This window comes from Xyrauchen texanus, chromosome 43 (genome assembly GCF_025860055.1).
Source record: "Xyrauchen texanus isolate HMW12.3.18 chromosome 43, RBS_HiC_50CHRs, whole genome shotgun sequence".
Lineage (NCBI taxonomy): Eukaryota > Metazoa > Chordata > Actinopteri > Cypriniformes > Catostomidae > Xyrauchen > Xyrauchen texanus.
The window spans coordinates 20,501,067-20,527,375 of NC_068318.1; the positions used below are offsets into that span (position 1 = coordinate 20,501,067).

At 37.1% G+C, this 26,309-nt stretch overlaps 2 protein-coding genes across 7 annotated transcripts in view; both read right to left on the reverse strand.

The window, feature by feature from the left end:
- Positions 1 to 431: 431 nt before the first annotated feature.
- LOC127635732 (uncharacterized) lies at positions 432 to 13,252 on the reverse strand. The gene is made up of 6 exons (XM_052115965.1): positions 13,238 to 13,252; positions 12,970 to 13,141; positions 9,370 to 9,678; positions 8,917 to 9,192; positions 2,015 to 2,104; positions 432 to 977 (listed from the first exon to the last, which is right to left on the reverse strand). Exons 1-6 carry the CDS (start codon positions 13,250 to 13,252, stop codon positions 841 to 843), a joined length of 999 nt encoding a protein of 332 aa, XP_051971925.1. The 3' UTR covers positions 432 to 840.
- Positions 13,253 to 14,066: 814 nt separating this feature from the next.
- LOC127635547 (HMG box transcription factor BBX) overlaps positions 14,067 to 26,309 on the reverse strand; it is a 53,676-nt gene continuing 41,433 nt past the window's right edge. For 5 of the 6 annotated variants that reach the window (XM_052115644.1, XM_052115646.1, XM_052115645.1 and 2 more), the window contains 5 exons: positions 23,897 to 24,045; positions 23,630 to 23,719; positions 21,960 to 22,148; positions 21,546 to 21,735; positions 14,673 to 21,183 (listed from right to left, as the gene is read on the reverse strand). In XM_052115644.1, coding sequence (XP_051971604.1) covers positions 21,102 to 21,183; positions 21,546 to 21,735; positions 21,960 to 22,148; positions 23,630 to 23,719; positions 23,897 to 24,045 — 700 coding nt within the window. In that variant the 3' untranslated portion in view covers positions 14,673 to 21,101. Of the gene's footprint in view, positions 14,331 to 14,672; positions 21,184 to 21,545; positions 21,736 to 21,959; positions 22,149 to 23,629; positions 23,720 to 23,896; positions 24,046 to 26,309 lie in introns of those variants that run through there. The other variant, XR_007969486.1, reaches the window with a different exon arrangement.

Below are 26,309 nucleotides of genomic sequence, written 5' to 3' on the forward strand. Positions count from 1 at the left end.
AATAGCATTTTCTTTGTTGGTGTAAAAAAAATAACAAAAATAAAAACTAAATGTTTTTATTTAATTAATTTAGAATTTTCAGACTAAAGGTGTTTAGTTTTGTTAAGTTATTCATGTTCAATGTCACACTCTGACATTTGTATGATATTTCAGTGTGTAAATAAGATGTTTCAGAACGATTGCGTGAGATACGACTGTCACCACAAACACTGAGTGGGCAGGAGCGGAAAGAAGCATAACTTCAGGCATTTAATTTGGACAGAGTATAACCTAGCTAGAAGTATGTGGTTTTCTTTTTTTTATAGCTAAAATATTTTTTAACAGCTGAGATGAATGAGTGTGAAATTTTGTTTTCTGCAACCTCACAGTTTGGCTGACTGTAGGGAGACTATGAAACAAACGGCTCAAAATGTCATGACATTTGTGATTTATTTACAAGAAAATACAACATTACAAATGTATTCCATATACAGTACCAAAAATAAAAGTCGTATGATAAAAAGTGCAAAGAGAGGTTGTAATAAATTAATGCCGTTGCACCTTATCTAAGAAAACAGATGTAAAGTCCCTGTCTATAAACACAAAGTCAACACACATGCCAGTGTTCCTATACAATGCTTGAATACAATGAACAAATATAGCCTACTGATTGTTTGTCTGCAATTATGTTTTTCAATAAAAGCCTTTTAATCAATGCAGTGAGAATGCTTTGCTTCACATTCAGTGTGCATCACCTCCAGATATAATAGCGGAACCATTACATTTACAGTTTAGCCTACATTGCATCACCTTTGCAACAAGTTTAGGTTCAGTGTGACATTATGTTATTTATGACATAGGCTAGTTCTCATAAATGCACTCTTCTGTTTGTGGTTTGGCATTGGCCTGGATGGTCTGTTGAGCCATGATGAAACTGAAGTTCTCGTAGACTTTATTGCTGAACACTATCGATACATTTTCATCTCTTTTCTTTCTGCCTGCACAATCAAAAAGTCAACCAGTTAAACAAGTCCAGTGCAATCAGACAGACAGGGTTTATTTTTACAATCCAGACCACCTTTAAGATTACTTAAAATGGCCTACTGAATAAGAGTGCTTTCTTTCTTTCGTGCTGTAATAATGGTATTAAGGCAGAAACCGAGGGAGGTTTGCTTCCTGTCGACAACTACTGGAAATACATTTGAATGTTTTGAGCAGTGAGGAAGACGAGTACAGTATATTTTCAGATCTTGACAACTACATTTGTCTAAAAATAGTTTTCACAACTTAAATTTAAAATACTAAGTGCAGATGTCAACTACATGCACATTCTTACCTAAATTTACAATGGAAACCACAGTTTCCTTTCCTAAATATTTACTGTAATAAAACTGTGGTAACTCAGCAGTAGCCACTACACCACTGTTGCCTCAAAAAGTTAAAAATAGCCATCTAAAGGTATTCTGGCAGAAATGCACAAGTATATACCACATATGCTTCTTTTATTGTGCTTTTAAGGTGGTTTTGCCCTCTTTGGAGCTTGACAAGCATGGCCACTTTGAACTGCCCTTTTATGGAAGGTGAGAAATGAGCTGTGTGAAAGGGTGAGAGTTTTAGAGAGCTTCTGTTTTAACTAGTGCACTATTCCTTAATTTGCATCATTGTGCAACAAATGAATAAAGTATGAATCCTCACGTCTTCATTTTCTGTTTCTATCAATCACAGCTATAAAATAGAGGCTTTTTAAATAATTACATATATTCACTGTGGGAGGCAAATGCATAACCATCATAGGGTGGTTTGCAGGTTGGTTTAAGTTGGTCTCCCAGCTAGGTCATGCTGGTCTTCAGCTTGTTTAGCTTATCAACTACTAGCTGGTCTCCCAATCTGGCCAGCTAATAAAAGACCCAAAACCCCTCTAAAACCAGCCAAGATTCCGGCCTGACCAGGTTTTTTCAGCAGGGTGGTATAAACTGAAGCATTCTGAGTTGTAATATTTTACATGTGTGTTTGAGCTAAACATAATCACACTCACATTTGTACAGAACAGCAGTGAAGATCAGGCAGAGGATGATCCCTGTGGTGCATGTGATTATCAGCAGCAAAGTTAAATTGGCAGGATATTCTGTGAACATACAGTTCAATGGTGCATCAGACAAAAGGCAGAGTCAGTTTAAACAACAAGCATAGACAAAAAGGTAACAAAATGTGGCGTAACAATCCACAAACTCTCGCATGTTTATATAGAAAATTCTGGTCTCTGATCTACTAATTTTAAAAATGTTTTGTTTCTTATACCATGTATTCACAGTTTTATTAACACTAACATTACTATAATAATAACTATATAATAAGTAAATGTTCAGTTGAATTTCTGTTGAAAAAATATCTGTAATTATTAAATTGTTTTACTTAATTATTTGTTCAGAAAATTCACACATATGATATTTGTTAAGTAATCATTTAATTTCAGATGGACGGGTTAATAAAACAGACAGCACAAGAACAGAACATCTCCGAGATGTCTGTTTAAGAGCTTTTCATCCGGAAAGCATCACATTCAAATTAACATCTGCCAATCATCTTAAAATCAGATTAACAAACATTCTGAATCAGAAACGTCCCCAAGACATCTGCTGAATGTCTTATTGACATCCAAGAGGAAACGTCTTATAGACATATTGAAATGAGCAAACAACCTAAAAAATACATCTTCCAGATAGGAATGTCCCGATACCACTTTTTCACTTCCGATACTGATACCGCAGCTTTGGCTATTTGCCTATACCGATATCAATCCGATATTTTGTTTTATTCTTGAACTAATAATAATAAAGATAATAATAATAAAATATATGGAAGCACTTTGCTCAATTAGCCACCTCAAAACATCTCACTCCTATGGAGAACAAATACTTCTCCAGTATATAGTCCACAACAAAAGATGATTATGAAAGATTGCCACCCTTTATTTAAACACTACAAAAACACACAAAAACAGGTACTGCAGTACTTAAAGCTACCAACAGGTTTAAAGTTAAAACTATTTAAACAGCAGCATTCAGCATGGTAAAAAAACAAATAAATACAAAACTATCCCTTATAGTGCAGCTATGTGCAAATCGAAGTAGTAATAACAAAATGACACTTTAAGACATAAATAAATAAAGCTCTTGAACATGTTTTATGTTTGCTCACATAACCATGAGGGGCAGATTCTTCTTTAGGAAGATTCGTTTTTCAGCGGTCTCCGACGTCAGCCTACTCCTTCTTTCATCAATACCATTTGAGGTTGTGCTAAAGAGCCTCTCACTCTCTACACTTGTGCTGGGAGCAAGATAAACTTGGCTGCCGTGGCATATTTGCCTGACTTAGGTAGGTCTCCACTTGAATTTGTGCACTTGTTGTTATCTTAGGAACAGGTAATACTTGGCTCTCTTCCAGGATTTCATCAAAGATGCTGCCAAGGCTGCTGGTACATGTGCCTAAAGCCTCCATCCTTGGAGTTTGTCTGCTGGCTCGGAGGCTGAAGTTTCAGATGTAGTCTTCAACACTTCCTCCATCTTTCCTTCCTCTGCCATTAACGCTTCTTTTCCATGTCTCAAATTGTCTGCATTTGTGAAATACCTAGTATGATAAAATATATCAAATATTAATAGTCTAGTATTTCCTTAATATCAAGTTATTTGTCTGCTCAGAAGATTTATACTTGACATGTGATTTGTGAAAATAATTAAACGGTAGTGCAAATTCCATACAGAGGTCTGAGGGATTTCTCTCTCTCTCTCTCAATTCAAAGTGGCTTTATTGGCATGACTGTAAACAATACAATTTTGCCAAAGCAGAGGCTGTATCTCTCTCTCACACACATACACACACAGACACACACACACACACACACACACACACACAGACACAGACACACAAATCAGATAGGGGTAATAATGTTAACAGAAATCCCCTTACCTGTCTTTGTAACGTGGATCCAGCAGAGTAGTAACCGAGTATAATGGCTCAGATTCCACGTAATTAAAACATCTGTTGGCTGCGTCAAGGAGGGTACTTTTCATTGTCTTAATCCCCTGATCAGCCTCGTTTTCCCGACTGAGAACATGTTTTTTTTTTTTTTTTATTGAAGGCAACATTGGGTACAAACGTGTAAAACCATCAATATACAGTCAAACATTTATACAGTCATACCATACCAGAGACAAAGAACAACATACACAAAAGAAGAGAAAAAATAAATAAAAAAAAATAAAAACATATATACTAAATAAAGGTGGAAAAATAAGAATATTAAGAGGAATTGGGGAATAGGTCATAATATTGACACAAAAGTTTTCCATTCTTCTTGTTCTTTACAAGCTTGTGTGATTTAAGAAGCATATTAAGTTCCAAAATATAATGTTTAAAACATAAGGAAGACTTATTAAATTTCTGCTTGTGTATAAAGAACTTAGCATATAAGATTATAAAGTTTAATACAAACTCCAGGGTGCCATCTTGTGGGAAACAAAAGTAACAGATAATATCTTTCAGGGAGAATGAGTGAGTTATATTTTGAGATTGGAGAAAGTGAGTACCCAAATCTTCCCAAAACCTTTTGGTAACTGGACAATTAAAAAATAAATGAGGAATGGTTTCAGTGTCCTGTTTACAAAAGCTACAGCATGTGTCAATATCTAGAAACTTAGCAACAAACCAATTTGTAGGGTAAACGTTATGTAAAAGTTTAAAGTGGACCTCTTTAGCTTTATTAGAGATACAGTATTTGTGAGGAATCAACCATGATTTTTTCCAATTTATTTCACTTATTAGGGAATTCCAGTAAAACATCCCCCTTGGAGCAATGGAGTTACTCTTTTGCAAATGTCGTGAATATGCTTATTATTACATTTTTTATCAGACAGTTCTACACCATCCAACATAAGTGAAAGCTGTCTGATATCTTTGTTTCCATAGCTCAGATGACTTTTAATTAATTGTCTGATTCCGATAGGGATGGCATCAGTGATAGATTTAAAATCTTTAAAAGGTATTGGGAAATCATGAGCAACCATAAACTGTTCATAAGAGAGCATGGTGCCAGAATCATCAAATAAGCAGAGTACGTGATTAATTCCTCTATCGAACCACTTAGGGAAGAATACTGATTTATTCCTAATAAGAATGTCGCTGTTGTTCCAAAGGAGAGATTTGTGTGGTGAGAAGTTGTGATTGAAGGATAATTTCAGGCCAAGAGGGACTGTTGGTGGAAGTTGGACAATTTGATAGGTAATTTATTTGGTAGAAAATTACACTTTAGAAGAAACGAGAGCCCACCCAGTTTATTAAAAATAAAGTTTGGAATAAAGAAAAAAATAGAATCAGGATTTCGAATGCACCTTTTTAACCAATTAATTTTGAATGTGTTGACCACATCTATAAAATCCAAAATCTCTAGACCTCCCTTTTCTTTAGGGTTAGAGAGAACATTCTTTTTAAGTCTTTGAGACTTGTTCTTCCAAATGAAATCTAAAAAAGTCTTGTTGACTTGATTAGCAATTGAATCCTTTACAAAAAGAGACAAGGAAGGGTAAACAAAGCGAGAAAGGCCTTCTGCCTTGGAGAGTAATACTCTACCTAAAACGGACAAGTCTCTCTGTAGCCAGCAATTGAATATCGATTTGGTTTTCTGTATCCTATTCGAAAAATTTAAGTTCTGTCTAACTATAATATTTTTACATACATGTATACCTAAATATTTTACATTCTGTTTAACTGGAATGTTATCAATAGCAGAGTCACTACAACAATGAAGTGGCAACAGCTCACACTTGGATCGATTAAGCCTTAAACCAGACGCAGAAGAGAATTTCTCCACCAGTTCAAAGACAATGCTCAACTGGTCCTTGTTGTTCAAAAAAATGATGGTGTCGTCCGCCAGCTGTGAGATCTTTATTTCTTTTCCAAAAATCTTTATTCCTCCAAAATGTACTTCCTTTACTAAGTGTATAGCTAGTAGTTCGGTTACTAAGATAAATAAAAAGGGAGAAATGTTGCACCCCTGCCTGACCCCCCTATTAATCTGAAATCGTGGAGAAGTATTTTGATTAATTATAACAGAACTGTTTATATCTTTGTAGAACATGCTGACAGTCCGACTGAGAACATGTTTCAGGACACACACAATGGGGATGACATCAGCTACAGATGCGGAGGAGGCACTCACCTCCCTGGTCAGCTCCTCAAATGGAGCCAGAACCGTGGAAGCCTCCTCCAACAGCCCCCACTGGTTTGCTGTCAGTGTGGCTGGCAGGTCGTATTCAGCTGTATATGCAGATAGTATCTGTTTTTGCGCAATGAGGCTTTCAATTATGTAATGGGTGCTGTTTTATCTAGTTTGGACGTCCTGCTGCAGATGCTTAGGCTGCATATTTAGCTCTACTTGGACGTCTTCTAACCATGATTAAAGATTAAAGTGGCCTACAATCTTTCTCGCATTGGCCAATGCGTCACTTACACTGCGCTGCGACAACAGTCTCTCATGTACAATTAGCTGCAGTGTGTGCACGAAGCATCCTAAACTCGCCACGCCAAGTTGATCCATGGCCTTCATGTTTTTTGCATTGTCCCTTAAAACTACATGGACTTTGTTTTTAATGCAACAGCTTTTTTCAAGTTAAAATAAGAGTCTATCCATTGTGCGGTCAGACTTAACAAGGACATTGGACTCACGTCTGGGCTCCAGGTGTCTATTGTGAGACTAACCACGCCTACATTCTCCAAGAGTTTAGAGGAAATCGCAAACTTCGTTGTGCATGAGGGATTACCTTTTCCGTTATATAATGGTGAGTGGGCAAAGCGTAGCGAGGCTCGAGATGCTCAATTTCCTCGCTTCTGGAATTACCTTGTTTTTGTTTTTTTTTTGCAGCTCTTGTCATAAGTAACATCGCTTCAAAATCGCCAAGATGCGTGTCGCCATATTCCCGTTGAAACCTTAATAACTTTTTTTTTCATCCCCACTGAGATGCCGGAGTGCGCCATAAGTGTGTGCGTTACGTGTATAAAGTGTGTCCACGTGTGTGTCCCCATAAGGATAGTAAAACCCGAAATTTTTGACCTTGCGGGGACATTTTATCGGTCCCCATGAGGAAAACCGCTTATAAATCTTACTAAATTATGCTTATTGAAAATGTACAAATGCAGAAAGTGTTCTGTGAGGCTTAGGGGCAGGGTTGGGGTTAGGGGATATAATATATAGTTTGTACTGTATAAAAACCAATATGTCTATGGAAAATCCAAATAAAACATGGAAACACAACGTGTGTGTGTGTGTGTGTGTGTGTGTGTGTGTGTGCGTGGGGAGACGAGGGAGCGCGAGGGCTCTTTCTAACCGAAATTGAAATAAATGTAGGATATTTTACACATTCACACAGATTTACTTCCACCAATGTCTTTGTTTTAATTGGTTATTTTGTTCTGGAAGCCTGTATGGCACTTTGAAATAACTTAAATCATTTGGCGAAGTGATATGCAACTGTTATGCGGTAAGACCTGGAACTACTTCATAGCCATGTGTTGCCCTGAAAAATAATTGCACACGGTAGAACGTCTGTGAACCAATCAGAATCAAACATGTTAGCAGATGTTAATTAGAATGCGATGCTTTCCAGATGAAATGCTCTTCAACAGACATGTCAAAGATGTGTGTGCTATCTAGAAAGTTGCTGGAGTAGCTTAATGGATTATAATGGGTTCTATTTGCTCCTGTTCTATTTTTTATTCTTAGTATTATTTTTATACTGCAATATTTTTGACAATCAATCATGTATCAGCATTGTTTCTGATAGCAGTTATGGGGGGTTGAAAACAATTACAGAGGTCAGTGAAAACTTCAAACCTCAAAGGAAACTTAGAAAGACCTTTAGCCTCAGTCACCATTCACTTTCACAGCATGGAAAACAGATGCAATGACAGTCAGGGTTGGGGAGAAACGGAATACATGTAACAGGATTACATATTTAAAATACAAAATATAAGTAACTGTATTCCACTACAGTTACAATTTAAATAATTGGTAATTAGAATACAGTTACATTCAAAAAGTATTTTGATTACTGAAGAGATTACTTTGCATTTTATTGTCATTTGTTTCATTTAATATTTAGTCCTTTCAGATGGAAAATGTTTATACTATGATGCGATCAGAAGTGCATTTCAACAGCGTTGAAACACTTTCTTATGATGCGTTACATTAATATGAGCAGACAGAGAAGTACCTTTGAAGTAAGTTTGGAGCAGAAGAAATAAAAATAATTCTTGTGTAAATTGTCAGCATTACGCTAAGTTAAAATGTTATTTCTAGCCATTTTACATGAACATGTTACCAGCCACGATCAAATCATTTTTTTTTTTAGAAAGAACTTTGATATTAGGGAAAAATTTTAATTCTTGTTAATAATTTTTGTATTGTTTTCCTGTAAAAATATCTAAAAATCCTTAAAATAAGATCAATTTTATTTATCTTGTTTTAGAAACAACATGGCATAAGATATTTTGTTTTTTCAGAGAATGTATTTTTAACATGTGTATTTTGTCTTACTGTACTGGCAGAGTTTTTATAGTCAAAACAAGTGCTGAAGAAGTAATCCAAAGTATTTAGAATACATTACTGACCTTCACTAATCTAAAGGAATACGTTACAAATGACATTTTACAGCATGTTTTCTTGCTGTCAGCCCTGTAACATTCTGCCTAACATCTCCTTTTGTGTTCCATGGGTTTGGAACAACATGAGTACATTTGCACTTCCATTTAAAGCCATGTTTCATTACTGCTAGTCAGGTTTTATGGTCAGGTCCTCTGGTCATGGTTACTCAATGTTTAAATTCAATGTAACTGATTAATTGAAACAGCATGTAAGTGACAGGTACAATAGTTTAAATGACCCACCTGTGACAAGACTTAAGAGCTGTAAACTTTGGCTGTAAAGTCTTTTTTCGCTCGAGTAGCTAGCGTTACAGGTGAATGTGTCTCCTTCTCTCCACGCTGGTTTACACAGACGCAGCTCACTGTTCATACCAGAAGAATTGTATGAATGAGATAACCTTTGACCCTCTCTGCTCCAGGTGAAGTTCACCTGCTCAGGGTTCAGTCTCTCCAATGAGCAGAGCAGAAGGATGCAGATGTCATTACTGCTGTTCAAATGCTGCAATGTGAGACCTGGATCTACCATAGTGGAGGATGGAAATCAGTGCAACACCAACATGAATTGTATTATTCTATGATTCCATATACAGTAATATGATTCTAATAGCACTGTGTATTAATGTATTATTGACAGCGAATGCTGATAAAAAGGAAATTTAAATAAAAAAAATAATAATTTATGAATGCCACAATCACCTTCAACATGTAGTTTCACATCTGAGATGGAATCAGTTGATGGTGGTGGAATTATTCTTGAAATTCTACAGGTGTAATTACCAGCGTCACTGAGCTGAACATTGTCTATACGTAGTGCAAAAGACGTTCTATTCAGTGTAAAACGAGGTTTGCAATATCCTTTGAAACTTCCCTCTTTGTAGTCAATTAAATTATAATTACAAATACTTGTTATGTTATTTTTCCACTCTACAGAAACTCTGACAATGTTATTAGTATCCGAGGAGCAGGGCAGATGGACAGTAGCTCCTCTGAAAACATTCTCAGCACCTGTGGAGTGGGACAAATTTCAGTGATCAAAAATACATGATAGAAACATTAACTGTATAAAAGTTAAAAAAAAATCACTTTGTGCAAAGCTGATACACATGTCCCCCAAAATACTTAAAGCTGTAATTGAACAAAAAGTAGCTTGATCAAATATTAATGTGTGGGGGTTGAACACTTATGCAAGCAAGATATTTCAGTTTTTTTATATTGATTAAAAGATATTTCCCAACATAAAACCAATGCCACCTAACAATAATTGATTTTGAATGCCAGTGGCTTAATATTTTGTTACATAATAAAAGAAAGTCATGCATTTTTATATTGTCTTAAGTATTAAGTAAATGGGACATCACTGGGAACTCTTATTTTCACATTAGAACTCCTAATGAATTGTTTTTGAGAAATTTGAGTATACAAAATAATGGCTTATTTAGGCAATACAAAGCAGCACACAGTATTCTCAACAGACAATTCAATCTGGAATCTTTTTGATCTATATAAAAGTGAACTGAAACAATTATGTAAATATACTAAGAATTAAAATCTCTTACCTGTGTCCCTTAGATAAATTGAAATCAAAACTAAAAGAAATTGTGTTAAATGTTTTAAAAACATGTTGACTGAACACCTCCTTGAGCTAGGCTCTGCATGCGACCCTTTTGCTCAAAGACACATACACACGCACACAATGATAACTTCCTCTCAATGCACTCGCCCACAACTATGAAAAGACAATCAAAAAACAATCCTTCTGCTTACCAAACCATTAAATAATATTAGATTACAGCGATCTGTTTCTTTGTATATGTATTGTGTATCATAACCTGAAATAAGTCTTTCCGGTTCATAGTCTTAGATGCGGAATATCAGTGGTTTTCAGAGTTTTAGCTTAACAAGGCATAGCTTACATGAGATGACATGGCATACTGGAAAGGGAGACCATGAAATGTTAGGTAAGCGATTAGCTGTTAGGTAGTGCAGATGAGACAAGGATGTAAAATAGGAATCCAAGTGCAGTTTATTAAAATAGAGAAATGCAAACATGAATCTAAACAAGTGTGAAAGTACAAAAGAAAATTATGAACCGAAACAAAGAACATAAACTATGACTAGAACTTCACAAGAATAAATCAGGAAAATCCCATGAAATGAACCAGGAACTACATTTAAAAACAATAGACATGAAATCGATACTTGAATTAAAACATGAACATCAAAGCAGCAATCTTCACACAAGTCTCCTTTTAGTCTGGTACAGGGTCTGCTTGAATCAGCCTAAATAATACAGTATATATAGTGAACCAAGTCATGACACCTGAAGCATTCATTTAATTTGACTAGTTTTACCAAAAAAAAAAAGTGTATAAGAGAACACTTTGCATATTACATGTCTGTTTAGCATAATGACACTCGTATATAAACCTGAAGAGCAGGCCTGTATTTTCAGGCTATGGAACATGATATTCAATAAAAAGTAATAAGTATTAAAATGTGTTAAATTTTGACAGCAAAGTCAAGGAAAATCAACTGACATTTAATACCAATGTAAAAAGAAAACAGCAATATCTAAGAAAGCTTAGTAAGTTAATTAAAAATCATAACAGACATCTTGCAATGTATTGGCTACATTTCACACATTCCACATCTCCTCTCTTCATATGTGCTTATGTCGATGATCTAGGACAGCAGGAGGTCACGCTCTTATCTGCAGGATGTGACACATACGCGTTTAAAACAGTTTCACGGACCATAATAACATCTGTTTACTCTGCATAGGCAAAGCTAAAAGAGCCTTTACAGGTTTGTCAATATGAATTTAAGTTCAGTCATGAAATTCATTATGGCACAAGCTGATAGGTCCTTTGAACATGTAATCTGTTAAACCAGTCGTGTTACATGGTTAAAGCTGATGGGTCCTTTCCATGCAATGACTGAAACCCTCCTCCTCCGCAGCACCACCTGTCTAGATCTGATTCTCTGGACTGTATTCATGTGTATTTGAGTAGAAGCTGCATCTCCTACATGCTCAATGCAGTTTGTCTTATTTTGCAGCAGCAGTAGCTTGTTTTATATGCTCTAACACAGCAAGTCTGTGTATTATTAGCATAGCAAGTTTTTGTACTTGCTCTGCAGCAGGAGTGTAAGCAGATCTAATCCACCAAGTTCAAACCTACTAACTTGTCATATCAGCTAAAAGAACTAAGAACTTTGACATTTTGTTATTTGCTGCAAGATTATGTTGCTTTAACTCTTTAGTGAGCTTTGCTTTAAGAACTGAAATCAAGATTAGATTACGTTCAAATAGTTAAATGCTAAAGATTGAAGTACTAAAGATTTTACAGGACTCAAACTTTTTGAAGTATGGAAACTATTTGAGTACGGAAAATGTAAGCGTCTCTTCACTGAATTCACTAATACGGTTCACTCATGACAACTCCCAGAAAGATTTAGCATGTTAATGACGTGACATATTGTTAGGATGTTAGTCTTGGCGGACTAAATCTGTTACGCTTCTGCTGCGGAGTACAGAGAGTCTAGCTGCTAGAAAATACACAGACATACTGAGTTAAGCGTTTGGACATACTGTGGCTGCAGCACAATTAGACAAAACACAAGACATGCTGCATGGAGCATGAATGAACATGCTGCTGCACAAATAGATGTTACAAACAATCCCCATTTATCAGATCCAGACAGGTGGAGCTGGGTTTCAGAGAAAAAAAATCTCAGTGCGCTGCAGTGAAACCAGCTTATCTGCAAAACTGAGCCATTTAAATGTTCAACAAAGAGAGAGATGTGAGTAGATTGGCAACCTCATTACATATCAAAGGACCTATCAGTTTAAGCCATATGACCCGATTGGCTCCATAGCCATAATAAATACATAGACGCCCTATTGGCCGCTTTGGAACGTTGCTGCGATACGTCGACGCGTCCGCCATTTTGCGGAGGGCAAGACTGCGCTGTAATCAAATGCAAGTAAACGGGTGAGTTGCGGTTTTTCTGGATAAAAACAAAAATAACGTTTACATTTATCAACCGATTTCAGTGGTTCGTACATGTTGTAACGAGTACTTGTCATAAAAGTCGGTTTTAAGAAAATATTTAGATTTTCAGGAAATGTAATTTATAATATAAAATATAAGATAAAACTATACTATAAATCATGTCAACTCATGTCTCAACTTTCACAGCTCGCAAGCAAGCTATTTTAGTCTGACTAACTCCGGTGGCCAACTAACGTTACTATTACTAATTATATAACGACCAAAAACAAATCTTCAGTCTTACTTGTGAAAAGTAATTTCCCGAGACCTGTTTTCAATAGTGCGGCGATTTGTACAGCCCCAAGCAGCACATGAAGCAGGCATTTTTCCTCAACTCCCGTTATGAGAGAAATGGGAATGTTGCCCTCCGCAATATGGCGGCCCGTTGACGTACGCTCCAGCGGCCAATAGGGCGTCTATGTATTTATTATGTCTATGATTGGCTCAACAAGTCACATATGACCAAGTCAACTAGCTAACCGATAACAAGTTCAGAGAACCTATTAATTTACGCCACAGAGATTCATGTCTGAACTTTGGTAATTTGTTATTATTGAATGTGGAGGTCATACATTTGCAATTACGATTGCCACGATTATGTAATCATGAAAACTTACAAGATTTTTAGAATAATATTTCAGCTCTGTAGGTCCTTAAAAGCCAAGTGAACGGTGACTAGACTTTTGAAGCTCCAAAAAACACATGAATGCAGCATAAAAGTAATCAATATGACTACAGTGTTTAAATTAATATCTTCAGAAGCAATATGATAGGTGTGGGTGAGACGTAGATCAATATTTAAATCCTTTTTTAAGATCAATCTCCACTTTCACTTTTTTCTTTTGTTTTTGGCAATTCACATTCTTCATGCATACAGCTACCTACTGGGAAAGAATTTATAATAAAAAATGACTTAAATATTGATCTGTTTCTCACCCACACCTATAATAAAATGTAGATTGCAACCACTGGAGTCATATGGATAAGCTTTATGATTTCTTTGGGCTATGAAGTCACTATCAACTGCATTTATGTGCTTTTGGAGCTGCAAAGTTCTGGTCATCAATTACTTTCATGGCAAGGACCTACGGAGCGGAGATATTCTTAGAAAAATCTTTGTATTCAAAAGAAGAAATTCATACACATCTGAGACAGCATTTCTGTGATTAAATGAGAGAATTTTCATTTTTCAGTGAACTATTCAAAGAAATAATGTTGGCCAAATAACATTGTTTATTAGGTACAGCAGATGGTCTTCAAAATTCAGGAAAGTTATGAACACCACAAACACTTTCAACATGTAGTTCCACATCTGCAATGAAGTCACTTGATGGTGGTGGAATCATTTCTGCCATTTAACAAGTGTAATAACCAGCATCAATGGGCTGAACGTCAACTACACTTGGTGACAAGTGCTTAGACTTTGTTTATTGTAAATTAAGGTTTACAACGTCCTGTTAAAGATTCACAATTGTAAGCAACCCCCCCGCTATTTACATATAGCTGTGTCAATTGTAAATAAATAAATACAAATTATCCACTCAAAAGAAACTGTGACAGAGTTGTGAATGAGTGGCGGGGCAGATGGGCAGACATTCTCTGCACCTGTGGAGTAAAATGAAAAACTTTCATTTATGTTATTTATTTACATTATTTTAGTTTGGCTTTTCATCTGAAACACACGGTGCAGAACAGGGAGAGAAGGAAAATAAATGTCTAAAACATGGTAATATATTCTTTTCTAGAATAAAAAAAAATAAATACAAATGTAATGGGATGATGTTGGATTTTTAGGTGTACTGAATATGTAAGTGATTTTTATAAATATTTTTTTGAGCAGAATTTCCATATTAACCAAACTACCCATCTTAAATCATTCCACCACTGCTATTATGATTTTACTATTTTAATTACATTTTGTTTGTTGTCATGATGCACTATTCCAATTATTCCCATATATGATTAGTTACTTAGAGAGTGTACAGTCACGCAACATCATTAAAGCAACCAAAACGTTTCTTCAAAAAGAATCGCCACAAAATATAAATGACTTACCCTCTCACAAACACACACACACACACACACACAGTGTAATGCTGAAGACAAGGATCAGGTGGTGAAAAATCATTAAAGGCACCATTGTCATCGCTGCTCAAGTCTTCCTGTCCTTTAGATTCACATTGCCATCTCATTTGCACCAAACAATCTCAACTCACATGTATTAATGACGTCGACAGCTACATTCATAGAGCAATACTTTACCTTCCTGCATCTGATATGTGCGGTGATCCGCATTAGATTAAATAGGTGAACCACAGAACCTACTCAACCATTTATTGTGTTGTTGGAAAATTCACTATAAATAGCACATTCCAAATGCCAAACATTTAAATGCAAAGTTTTACTGTATTGAAAGTAAGAGAGCAAACAGTTACATATGTATGTTACTTTAATAGGTGTTTAAAGAATAACATTTGCGTCAGCAGACAGTGTTATGACATAAGACTCAGTGAGAAGGGCAATGGCGAAGGGATCCCCCTCTACGCAGGGTTCAGTAAGGCAAGGCTGCATCAACAACTGGACTGTAACAATCAGATCCATACATTGCATCATACAGTACTAGTGACAATAATCAGACCAAGCACACAAGAGTAGAAACTCCTTAGAGGAATCAGTACAGGATCTCAGGTAAGCTTTTAAAAAGACGGCGCTACAACTGCATCTAAAGCCATTAACGTACATTCTTGTACAAAGAAAAGAATAATTTGCAGGGTGCATATATTTCAGGGATAGTTCACTCAAAAAAAAAAAAAAAAAAGTAATCTTTTACTCACTACAATGTTGTAATGATTACATGAGGGTGAGTAAATGACAACATTTCCATTTTTGGGTAAACTTTAAGACTCCCTTTGAGACTCAAGAGAAGGTGAAATGTGGAAGGTTTGGCAACTAATATCTGTGATTGCTTTGTTTCTCTTCGAAATGCATAAAACATGATTTCTGATATGAGGGTGACTGTAGTATTGTCAGCAAAAGTGAGTGTATACTGCACACTAAAGAAGTCAGGGTCTGTGTTGGAAGGATGACTGGAAGTTTATACAAATTATTTACTTAAGGAAGCAGCCAAGAGTTCCTCCATATAAAGCCACCGAAAGACTGAATTGCAGTTAGAAAAATACAGGTACAAAATCCATTACATTCAAGAGACAATCTAGCACAAAAGGGTAATATCATAATCTTTATAGCTAATATAGGAATTTCAGTTTCATAGAGGCATTTCGCTAAGAGGCATTTTCTAACTAGAAAAAGGAGGGGTGAGCTTAATGACAAGGGGCAAAAGATTTGAGCAAATTCTATTGATGCATCATGCTGGGACGTTCAAATAAGTCGTGCTGTCATTCAACACAGTTTTCGCAAGCATTGACAATTTGTTCAAATACATATACTGGTATTTCCCCTCTAAGTATGCGTGCGGGTGGTCACTATTAAGAATGAATATCACGAAGGAGACACTGGTGAGATGGGGGGGGATCAATCTTTAAAAGGGACAGTTCACCCAAAAATTTTAATTCTGCCATTATGTATTCCCCATTATGTCGTTCCATACCCAACTGATTCCGTACACCAAAAAAAGGGAATGTTAGGGAGTTACTACGCTGTTATTTTCTTAAAATGAACGTGAATGGTGCCACAATGCTGTCAATCTCCAAATATTATAAATTAAATAAAAATAAAAACCATAAAAGTACCATCAAATTAAATAAATGTACACTATATTCAAAGTCATATAACAGCTTTGTGTGAGAAACAGACTAAAAACAAATTTCTTTGACTTTTGCACACATTCAAATTTTGTTTATAGTTACGAAACAAAAGAACCAATAACGTTTTACACTATTGATGTCACACCAGGCTCCGACACATCAAATATGTGCCATATTTGAATACAAGCAAACATGAATGAGATTTTAGAAGACATTTTGTAAAAAAACACTTAGGTTTCTGACTTTTCACCCAATAAAGCTCAAAAGTATGGCTTTAGAAGACTTTGAATATAGTGCACCAGTCATATAGATGACTTTTCTGGACAAATTTTGGGATAATTTTTAGATCCTGGTCACCGTTCACTTTCATTGTATGGAAACTACATTCTGCTTTAGTTCTCTTTTTGTGTTTCATGAATCAAAGAAAGTCATACTGGTTTGAAGCAAGATAAAGCTGACAAAATGGTGACAGAATGTTCATTTATGGGTGAACTATCCCTCTAAGAACATAATGTTGCTTTGGTACAGGTTTAAGGTGCAAATAGTGTCTTTCTAAAATAGGCATTGAAAAGGTGCCGACATTTTGCACACCACTCTCACTGCAGGTAAATTCAGAGGACAACCCTCTGAAAAGATTAGAAGTATAAGAATTGTGCTGATATAATACATTTAAAACCTGAAGACAGATCCACTGGCTAAGCTCAGCGGAATAAGCATGCCTGACTCTCTGCATCGTGGAATTTCCCTTACAGACTATATTTACTTTTCTTTATAAAATGTCTGAGAGAACAACGGGTCATAAGCATGGTACATCTTCTAAACTCTGGTAAGAACTTAAAATGCGAGGGAATACGTCTTACAGTAACTTCAAAGGAACATTTGGGACGCAACATTTTGAGTCTCATTGAACATGATTCATCGCACTTGGAGGAAAGAGATATTACTCCTATGGACCTTAGGCAGGATAGAAGCCATGTTTAACTTGGTGTCGAGCTTTCAGAACAAATTGTACATGTATCTCACAGCCCCCTTTTTATTTGCATCAAATTAAACATGATGTTCTCCATGCCTAATGTTTATACTGAAGAGGGGATTCACAGTCAGACTGCTGCTTGATACACTTCAAACATCCATAATCACAATCAAATGATTTCAACACAGATGAGCAGGAGCTTTAGCATCGTATTATTCATAATACTTTCACCCTACTACTCGCTTCTAAAGCGGGGCCATAAAGGCGATTTATAAAATGTACCTAACTTCGTAAAATCACACTTAAAAAAGTGATTAGGTCTTGATTCTTCAGGTAAACATTAATATTTCCACGACTGCCTCAGGCACAATTGCAAGCTTTCTATTACTTAAATACACAGAGGTTTAAACCCTTTGCTTTGAGTAAATCCCTCTATAGTATAAATAACTGGGAGGGGGAACATTCAGACATAATTCTTGCGCCCCACCTTGCACACTAGATGTAGGCCACACGAAACACTTCCAAAAGCAGGAACTAATCGTCTAGAGGCGGTACATTATTTTTCAGTGCTTGTTGGCTTAACAGGTAAGCATAGGTATAAAATAATATATACACACATACAGATATTTGTATATGAGCTTTTGACAACAGTCTTGATCCAGTAGACCTCAGGAAAGGCTGAGGTTTTATGACAAAACATTACAAAGAAAGCAAGGAAAACAGCGCCCTACAGAATTTTTAGGGAAATTACAGTATTTCAAAGAAGTTAAAAAAAAAACCTTACTAGTTATAAGTTCATAAATTCACAGACAATATAATTTTAAGAAGAATAATTGGTGACTTTAAGAGAAAAATGAACAAAAGAGCATCAATTATCGCGATAAAAAGGGAAAAGCGTGACTGTAACAGCATAAGATAGCTAGTGACGGGTTTTAAACCTGTGATCTGGCTTATAGCATTCCTTCATTTATATAATATAGGCTTCCTGGGTTCTAAGGAGAATTCAGAAAGCAGAATCTGAGGTTCAAACCAGCTCAAGAACACAGGGAGTAGAACATGACACTGATAAGTTCTGAATCTCAAGTGCCTGAAACACAGAATGTGCACATTTACAGTACACATATGCATCAAATCCCATGATACAAAGTGTATGTGAGTGAGAGAAACATCTTTCTACACTAGCCTACTGAAAAAAAAACAGAGGGGCTGTTCACCTGCTTATGTTGTGATTTGGATGGTTAAAAGGGCAGTTCAACCAAAATGAAAATTCTGTCATTATTTACTCACCCTCAATGGCATAAGATCTAATTATTATTGAGAGCATTGTTTTTAGCAAGACACTGTGAACAAGCCTCTCTCATATTGGCCATGAACTCGCTATGGACATCAATATTTTTGCTGAAAAATGACAAATCATATGCTTTAAGAAGGCTTTGCAGATGACACGTGGATTACATGATTTCTTTGGGTCCTTTTTTAAACTCTGAAGTCACTATCAACTGCCATTTTATTGAGAAATGGACCAGAATATTAATTCAAAGATCTCCTTTAGTGTTCCGCAAAAGAAAGTCATACAGGTTTGAAATAACATGAGGGCAAAGAAATTATGACAGAATCTTTATTTTTGGATGAACAATCCCTTTAACCAGCAAGACTGCCTTGGTCAACCAGTTTCAACAACTAAGTTTTGCTGGTGAACAGCATGGCTATGTTGGTCCACTAGCAAGACCAGCACCAAACCAGCATGGAAATTAATGCTAGGGTTTTTTCAGCAGGATTCGCCATTATTTTTCTTTCATTTCCAGCTCTCACCCACTGTGTGCTTGGAGGAATGGACATAATCTGCAAAACGTTTAGCTGGAATTAACAGAATCTACTGCCTCAGCTACAAGAATAAAATGAGGACTGAGTATCTCAGTGACCATATAAAAGCTAATTTGATACTAAACAAAACTACAAACAATTAATTGCTATTATTGCAAAAGCCAATGTCTATTAAAAGCTCGTCTACAGTAGCTAAAAAATGAGTGCAGTGTCTGTTATTAAACTATATTAGGAGACAAGTAGCACTCTTTTGGATTATCCAGCAAGACGCTACACACTGCAGTAAGGTCAAGTATTGACATAAAATGCATTTTTTTCATTCAAGTATTACCATACTGCTCTGATAACGAACTCATTTATAGCTGTGCACAGGGTCCAGAATAACTTTTTGCCACATTGGCCAATGACGAGTGAATTTAGAAAATTTACCAGGCATAAATAAACAGAGGGATTATTTAGCAATTAGTTACAAACAGCGCAGGCCACTCGCAGCATCATTTATGAGACGAGTCAGTCTCAGTCTCATGGTGAAACTGCACTAGTCACAAATTTCCTAGTTTTTTAGAATTGTTAGCGCACACAACGTGATACTTAACTTCAGATTTTTTTTGGTGTCTTAATCCAAGGAATATTCTACACATGTGTTGCCACATGGAGTTCTGGAGAAAAAAACAAATAGACATCCTAGATAAACTTATGATTGAAAATGTTCCACTGATGTAGATTAAACATCATTAGAAGATGAGTCACTTGTTTTCGTTAATAGGTTTGTTTGTGTCTGATTTGAATAGCGCAAGTCACCTACATTAGCGAGGTTCAGACTAGCGTTGTTACAATTCGGTTTACACCAAGCAATGCTGCAGTTCCTAATAAAGTTAGCGATTCATTTTTACTTGCATTTGGCACTTTGCAAGAGTTCATTTTGGACCCTGGCTGTGCAAAAGTACAGAGCAAATAGTGACAGTGTGTCACAATTTCGAAAGTTTCAACAGGTTTTCCACCAGGTGATTCAGTCTGTCAGAAACTCTTGTAGGTATGCGTGCGACTGCAGTGCGACTTGCACAAACATCCGGCTCCCCCTGACATATTACTGCTGTTTGTGAGAGAAAAATAGGTGCTTTCTCTTAACTGACAGAGGCACCAGACAAATTGAGGGTCATTGCTTGAAAGTAAAGAGGCATCTAGGCATCCACTGTGCATTATGAAGGTGAAGATGGTATAGAACCATGTACAGAAAAAATCTGAATAGGGCTTGAGGTATGAAGCTGAGGTTGAGCAGTCTTGAAACACATGCTCTCTCACACACACAAACACTCTCTCTCTCTTAAGATTCAGAGCAGGAAGTGGAGAAGGAAGCCACAAAACGTTCCTCGGACCAAGAGAGAGTGAACGTTGCAATGTGAAGTAGTTTGTGCAATGAAGCTAACCAGAACAAATATATAGAAAAAGACAAATAGAGAGAGAGCACTTGCTTCAATGCACTTTTATGCAAAACTTGACCTTAAATAGTAGCCATTTCTTGCAGATTGTAAAGTCTGATAACTGGTCCAGAGCCGGAGCCAACAGAGGAAGCTCGGGGACCAGGAATGGCTTCCCCGGGGCCCCGAGGTGGTGAAAAGGAGGGAGGGTGGTGTGGGGTGGAAGGTGAAGGCTTCTGGGATAAAACATCATCCATCTCAGAGCTTCTCTCATTCCTTTCCAGTCTCTCTCTCTCTCTATATCCAAGCAGCAGGGCCAGGGGTCAAGGATAAGGTCTCAGCATGTCAATACATGGGCCCTGACCAGGTTGGACCTGGCCCGAGCCAGGCTGAGACCTCACTGGTCTGCACAGGAGATCAATACAGGGGCCATGTCCTTTACTTGACCATCAGTGGGGATGCTCACAGCACGCTGGGCTCTGGAATACACAAACAGTGGCATTTATTTTCCACACACACACACACACACACACACACACACACACACACACACACACACACACTTAGAGCAACTGTTCTCAACTGATGGATGGAAGGTCTACCATAAAAAGAAAAACATTGGCGCCAATGGTTTCTATGATTTTCTTAGGCTTACAATGCTTTTGGAACCCCCTCCCATGCTGATATTAGGCCTTTTTGTGATTATTGCCATTGGCTAATAACATTGCCTGCTTGGCCGATTAACAAAAAAATTAAAGTTCAATGTAAAAGCTGGGTTCAGAAGCAAAACAAGTTGAGAACCACTGAACTACTGTTTGTAGGGGTATGTGTTCCTGTGTACCTGTGTACATTCTCCATGGCGGCAACCTCAGCGAGGGCAGCTAAGCTGAAGAAGGCCGGGAGGCCAACAGACGTGTCCACCCTGTCCACTTCTGCTGACCTGGGTTCAGTGTAGCAGCCCCCTCTATTGCATAATGTCTCTTGAGTAAATGGCTTATCATCCTGATTCTTGGCCTGATCAGATTTTTCCTCTAGAGAAAAGTAGGGTAAGGATAATAATTTGTGCTGTGTAACCGTAATCTGTTGTCAAACAGGTGTACAAACAAGATTTTTACATTTTTGTAGACAGTGTGAGAGGTGCCTGTCTGTGTACAATTGCCAAGGTGTTCACTACATTTGAGCCATTTTTTCAAAATTCTTTTTACAAATCCTAAATAAGACAACACTATAGAAGGAAATCGAGGGTAATGCTTACCTTCTGCAGGTGACACTTGTCCATCGGCTGTCCGCACCAAGTGTGTGATTTTACTCTTCCTGGCCTTCCTTTTCTGACTGCCCACTGGCGAGTCCAGAACTTTCAGGGGCTCAGGAGTGGGAGACACACATGGACTGCCCGACTTCACTGGACTTGTTTCCATGAGCACAGGGTCAGGTATGACAATGTCTAAAAGAACAGAGGAGAACATATGAAATATGTGAGAGCACATACACGGACCTGGAATTTGTAATCTCTTTAGATTTTATCGTTAGAGTCACCCTTTGAATCTCGATAGTCTGAAATAATGTACAATAATTGGTTTACACCACATGGACAAAAGTGTGTAGACACCTCATTCAAATTAATGGTTTTGGATAGGTCTCATAACTGTATGCTTCTAAATTTGTGGCAACAGTTTGTGGAGGGACCATTCTTTTTTCTGTTTGACAAAGTCCCTGTGCACAAAATTAAATGATATGATTAACTTTCAATTAATGCCAATTTCTTTAAATGAAATGCTAAATAAGCACATATGGGTGTGATGTTTGGGTGTCCACATAATTTGGGCTATCTAGTGCAGCTTGTGGCACATTTACTACAACACAACAGGCTGCATCAAAGAATCTACATAACTGTGACACCATGTGCCCTTTTAAGATAACCAGAGTGGAGAGTGACCTAGATATGGGAGCGTTCCCTGCTATGCGGCAGGAAGTGCCGAAACACACAGTGCTAAACCACAGACAAACATCTACCACCACAATGTAGGCACATTTCCCAGCACTCTCATAAACAATCTGAGAATGAAGCCAATATAAGAACAGTGGGATTCATTCAATAATAATAATTGTTACATACTTAAGCACAGAAAATGTGTTTGCACACAATGTACGCCATACAGCAGGCACGCATGCAAATAATTTATTTTTACACTAATTCTAATGTTCATGAAATCGTATTATCACATGCCCAAATAAGGGTTTTCCGTAGGAAAATCTTCTAGTAAATCTCAAAAGCAGTCGAAACACAAAAAAATTCAACTTTTGTATAGGTCTCAACTACACATAATCGGCTGCATTTTTGTAGATTTGATCCCAGATCAAGCTTTAACGCATTCATCATTGCATTTTTGTTACTTTAAATTAAACAATTTTAACTAATTAAAAATAAATATAATTAAATAAAATTACTTATTGCAAGATTACATAGTTATTTCATTTACACAATAATATATATTGTAGAATATAAATAATCAAATTTATATAATATACACTGCCTTTTTTTCAAACTGCGACTTTTTTTTTTTTTGGCCTGGCAGTGTTATGATCTGGGGTTGCTAAAATTGGTCAGGTCTAGGCTCAGCAACATTATGCGGCATATGAAGTCAGCTGACTACATGAATGTACTGAATGACCAGGTTCTCATCAATAGATTTTTTCTTCCCTGACATTACAGGCATATTCCAGGATGACAATGCAAAGATTCACTGCGATCAAATTGTGAAAGAGTGGTTCAGGGAGCATTTTTAAATAAATTTAAGAGTAAGCTTACTGATTATGAATTATGGATTCTACATGAAAATGTTCATACATAGGTTTTATGCATCGAAAATGTGTACACAAGGTTAGTGAATGAGACCCAGTGTTTAATGGTTGATCGGGTATCACCTTTGTCTGCGGCACTGGATTTCTCCTTCCTGTGTTTGTACTTGTTGACTATCTTGTGGAATAAAGTCTTTTTCTGAGATGAGGATGAACCTAATTTAAAAAGAAATAAAACAGAACAAACAAACAAAAAACAGAGCATGCTATGTTAGGTGGAAGCAATGTCATTCTGAACATGAGATGAGCACTCCCTAAGAAATCAGGCAAATGAGGAAATGAGTGTGGGCAAGGAGGATGTGATGTCAGTTTCCATGCATGCAGTGCACTCACCCTTGCAGGGTTTGGGCTGTTCAGGAGGGCTGGACATACTTGTTTTTTTCTTCTTAGTGACTGCAACAGTCTTTTTGTCAAATGTCAGGGGGCTGTACTGCGGTAAGCTGTTGAACTTTTTCTCAAACTCCTCCTCAAGCTTTCCTAGTCTGTGAGTTTTATACATAGTAAAACATTAGCCATCAGATTGGAACCACTACTCACTGGGAATCAATGTCCCAAAATGGTACAATGGAACATGATAGAATGTTCTATATATGGGGTTTTCAAAAGGGAATCTGCAGCGCCATACGGCCAATTATTGTTTGATCTCAATTTAGTTTTTTGAAAAAACAAACAAACAAACAAACATATGAAACTTATTTCAATCAAAGCTGAAGTTAAAGGAATAGCACACCCAAAAATAAATTTGGTGACCAAATTGTAACTCCTTTTTCACTGTACACTGTGCAGTCTCTATGCACGCTCAAAAACTTCAAGCTTGATTACACTTCCTAGTGCTTGACACATGAGCAGAATATTAGATAATTAAGCTTGAACTCATGATCACCAAGGAGACTGCTGATTAGGGCTGGGCAATATGGCAAAAAAATATTATCACGATATTCTTTTTCATATTATTCGATATCTATCACGATATTCAATCACATTCTTTTGAATTTCCAAAAAAAGAAGGGAAAACAAAACCCTAAATAGTCTTTACAAAACTGTGTTGGGGGCCCAGACACAGCCAATGCAGTGGTGTCTGAGGGATCTTCTATGAAAATATTACAATATTTTATAGAGTTTATCAATTGAGTGCAGTTGGATATGAATGTTATAAGATGATCTGTTTATTTTGAATCATAATGAAGGTATATATATATATATATATATATATACATACATACATACATACATACATACATACATACAGTGGGTACGGAAAGTATTCAGACCCCCCTAAATTTTTCACTCTTTGTTATATTGCAGCCATTTGCTAAAATCATTTAAGTTCATTTTTTTTCCTCATTATTGTACACACAGTACCCCATATTGACAGAAAAACAGAATTGTTGATATTTTTGCACATTTATTAAAAAAGAAAAACTGAAATATCACATGGTCCTAAGTATTCAGACCCTTTGTTCAGTATTTAGTAGACGCACCCTTTTGATCTAATACAGCCATGAGTCTTTTTGGGAAAGATGCAACAAGTTTTTCACATCTGGATTTGGGTATCCTCTGCCATTCCTCCTTGCAGATCCTCTCCAGTTCTGTCAGGTTGGATGGTAAACGTTGGTGGACAGCCATTTTCAGGTCTCTCCAGAGATGCTCAATTGGGTTTAAGTCAGGGCTCTGGCTGGGCACTCAAGAACAGTCACGGTGTTGTTGTGAAGCCACTCCTTCGTTATTTTAGCGGTGTGCTTAGGGTCATTGTCTTGTTGGAAGGTGAACCTTCGGCCCAGTCTGAGGTCCAGAGCACTCTGGAGAAGGTTTTCGTCCAGGAGATCCCTGTACTTGGGCGCATTCATCTTTCCCTCGACTGCAACCAGTCGTCCTGTCCCTCCAGCTGAAAAGCACCCCACAGCATGATGCTGCCACCACCATGCTTCACTGTTGAGACTATTGGACAGGTGATGAGCAGTGCCTTGTTTTCTACACACATACCGCTTAGAATTAAGGCCAAAAAGTTCTATCTTGGTCTCATCAGACCAGAGAATCTTATTTATCACCATCTTGGAGTCCATGCAGGCTTTCATGTGTCTTGCACTGAGGAGAGGCTTCCGTCGGGCCACTCTGCCATAAAGCCCCGACTGGTGGATGGCTGCAGTGATGGTTGACTTACTACAACTTTCTCCCATCTCCCGACTGCATCTCTGGAGCTCAGCCACAGTGATCTTTGGGTTCTTCTTTACCTCTCACACCAAGGCTCTTCTCCCCCGATAGCTTAGTTTGGCCGGACGGCCAGCTCTAGGAAGGGTTCTGGTCGTCCCAAACGTCTTCCATTTAAGGATTATGGAGGCCACTGTGCTCTTATGAACCTTAAGGGCAGCAGAACTTTTTTGTAACCTTGGCCAGATCTGTGCCTTGCCACAATTCTGTCTCTGAGCTCTTCAGGCAGTTCCTTTGACCTCATGATTCTCATTTGCTCTGACATGCACTGTGAGCTGTAAGGTCTTATATAGACAGGTGTGTGGCTTTCCTAATCAAGTCCAATCAGTATAATCAAACACAGCTGGACTCAATTGAAGGTGTAGAACCATCTCAAGGATGATCAGAAGAAATGGACAGCACCTGAGTTAAATATATGAGTGTCACAGCAAAGGGTCTGAATACTTAGGACCATGTGATATTTCAGTTTTTCTTTTTTAATAAATGTGCAAAAATGTCAACAATTCTGTGTTTTTCTGTCAATATGGGGTGCTGTGTG

Bases quoted from the DNA above. Each gene is read 5' to 3' on its own strand.
- LOC127635732 (XM_052115965.1), bottom strand. The intron at 9,193-9,369 runs GTGATTGTGGCA...CCACTATGGTAG, and splicing joins TGTGAAACTACATGTTGAAG to ATCCAGGTCTCACATTGCAG. The intron at 2,105-8,916 runs GTGGGTCATTTA...GTATGTTCACAG, and splicing joins GCTCTTAAGTCTTGTCACAG to AATATCCTGCCAATTTAACT.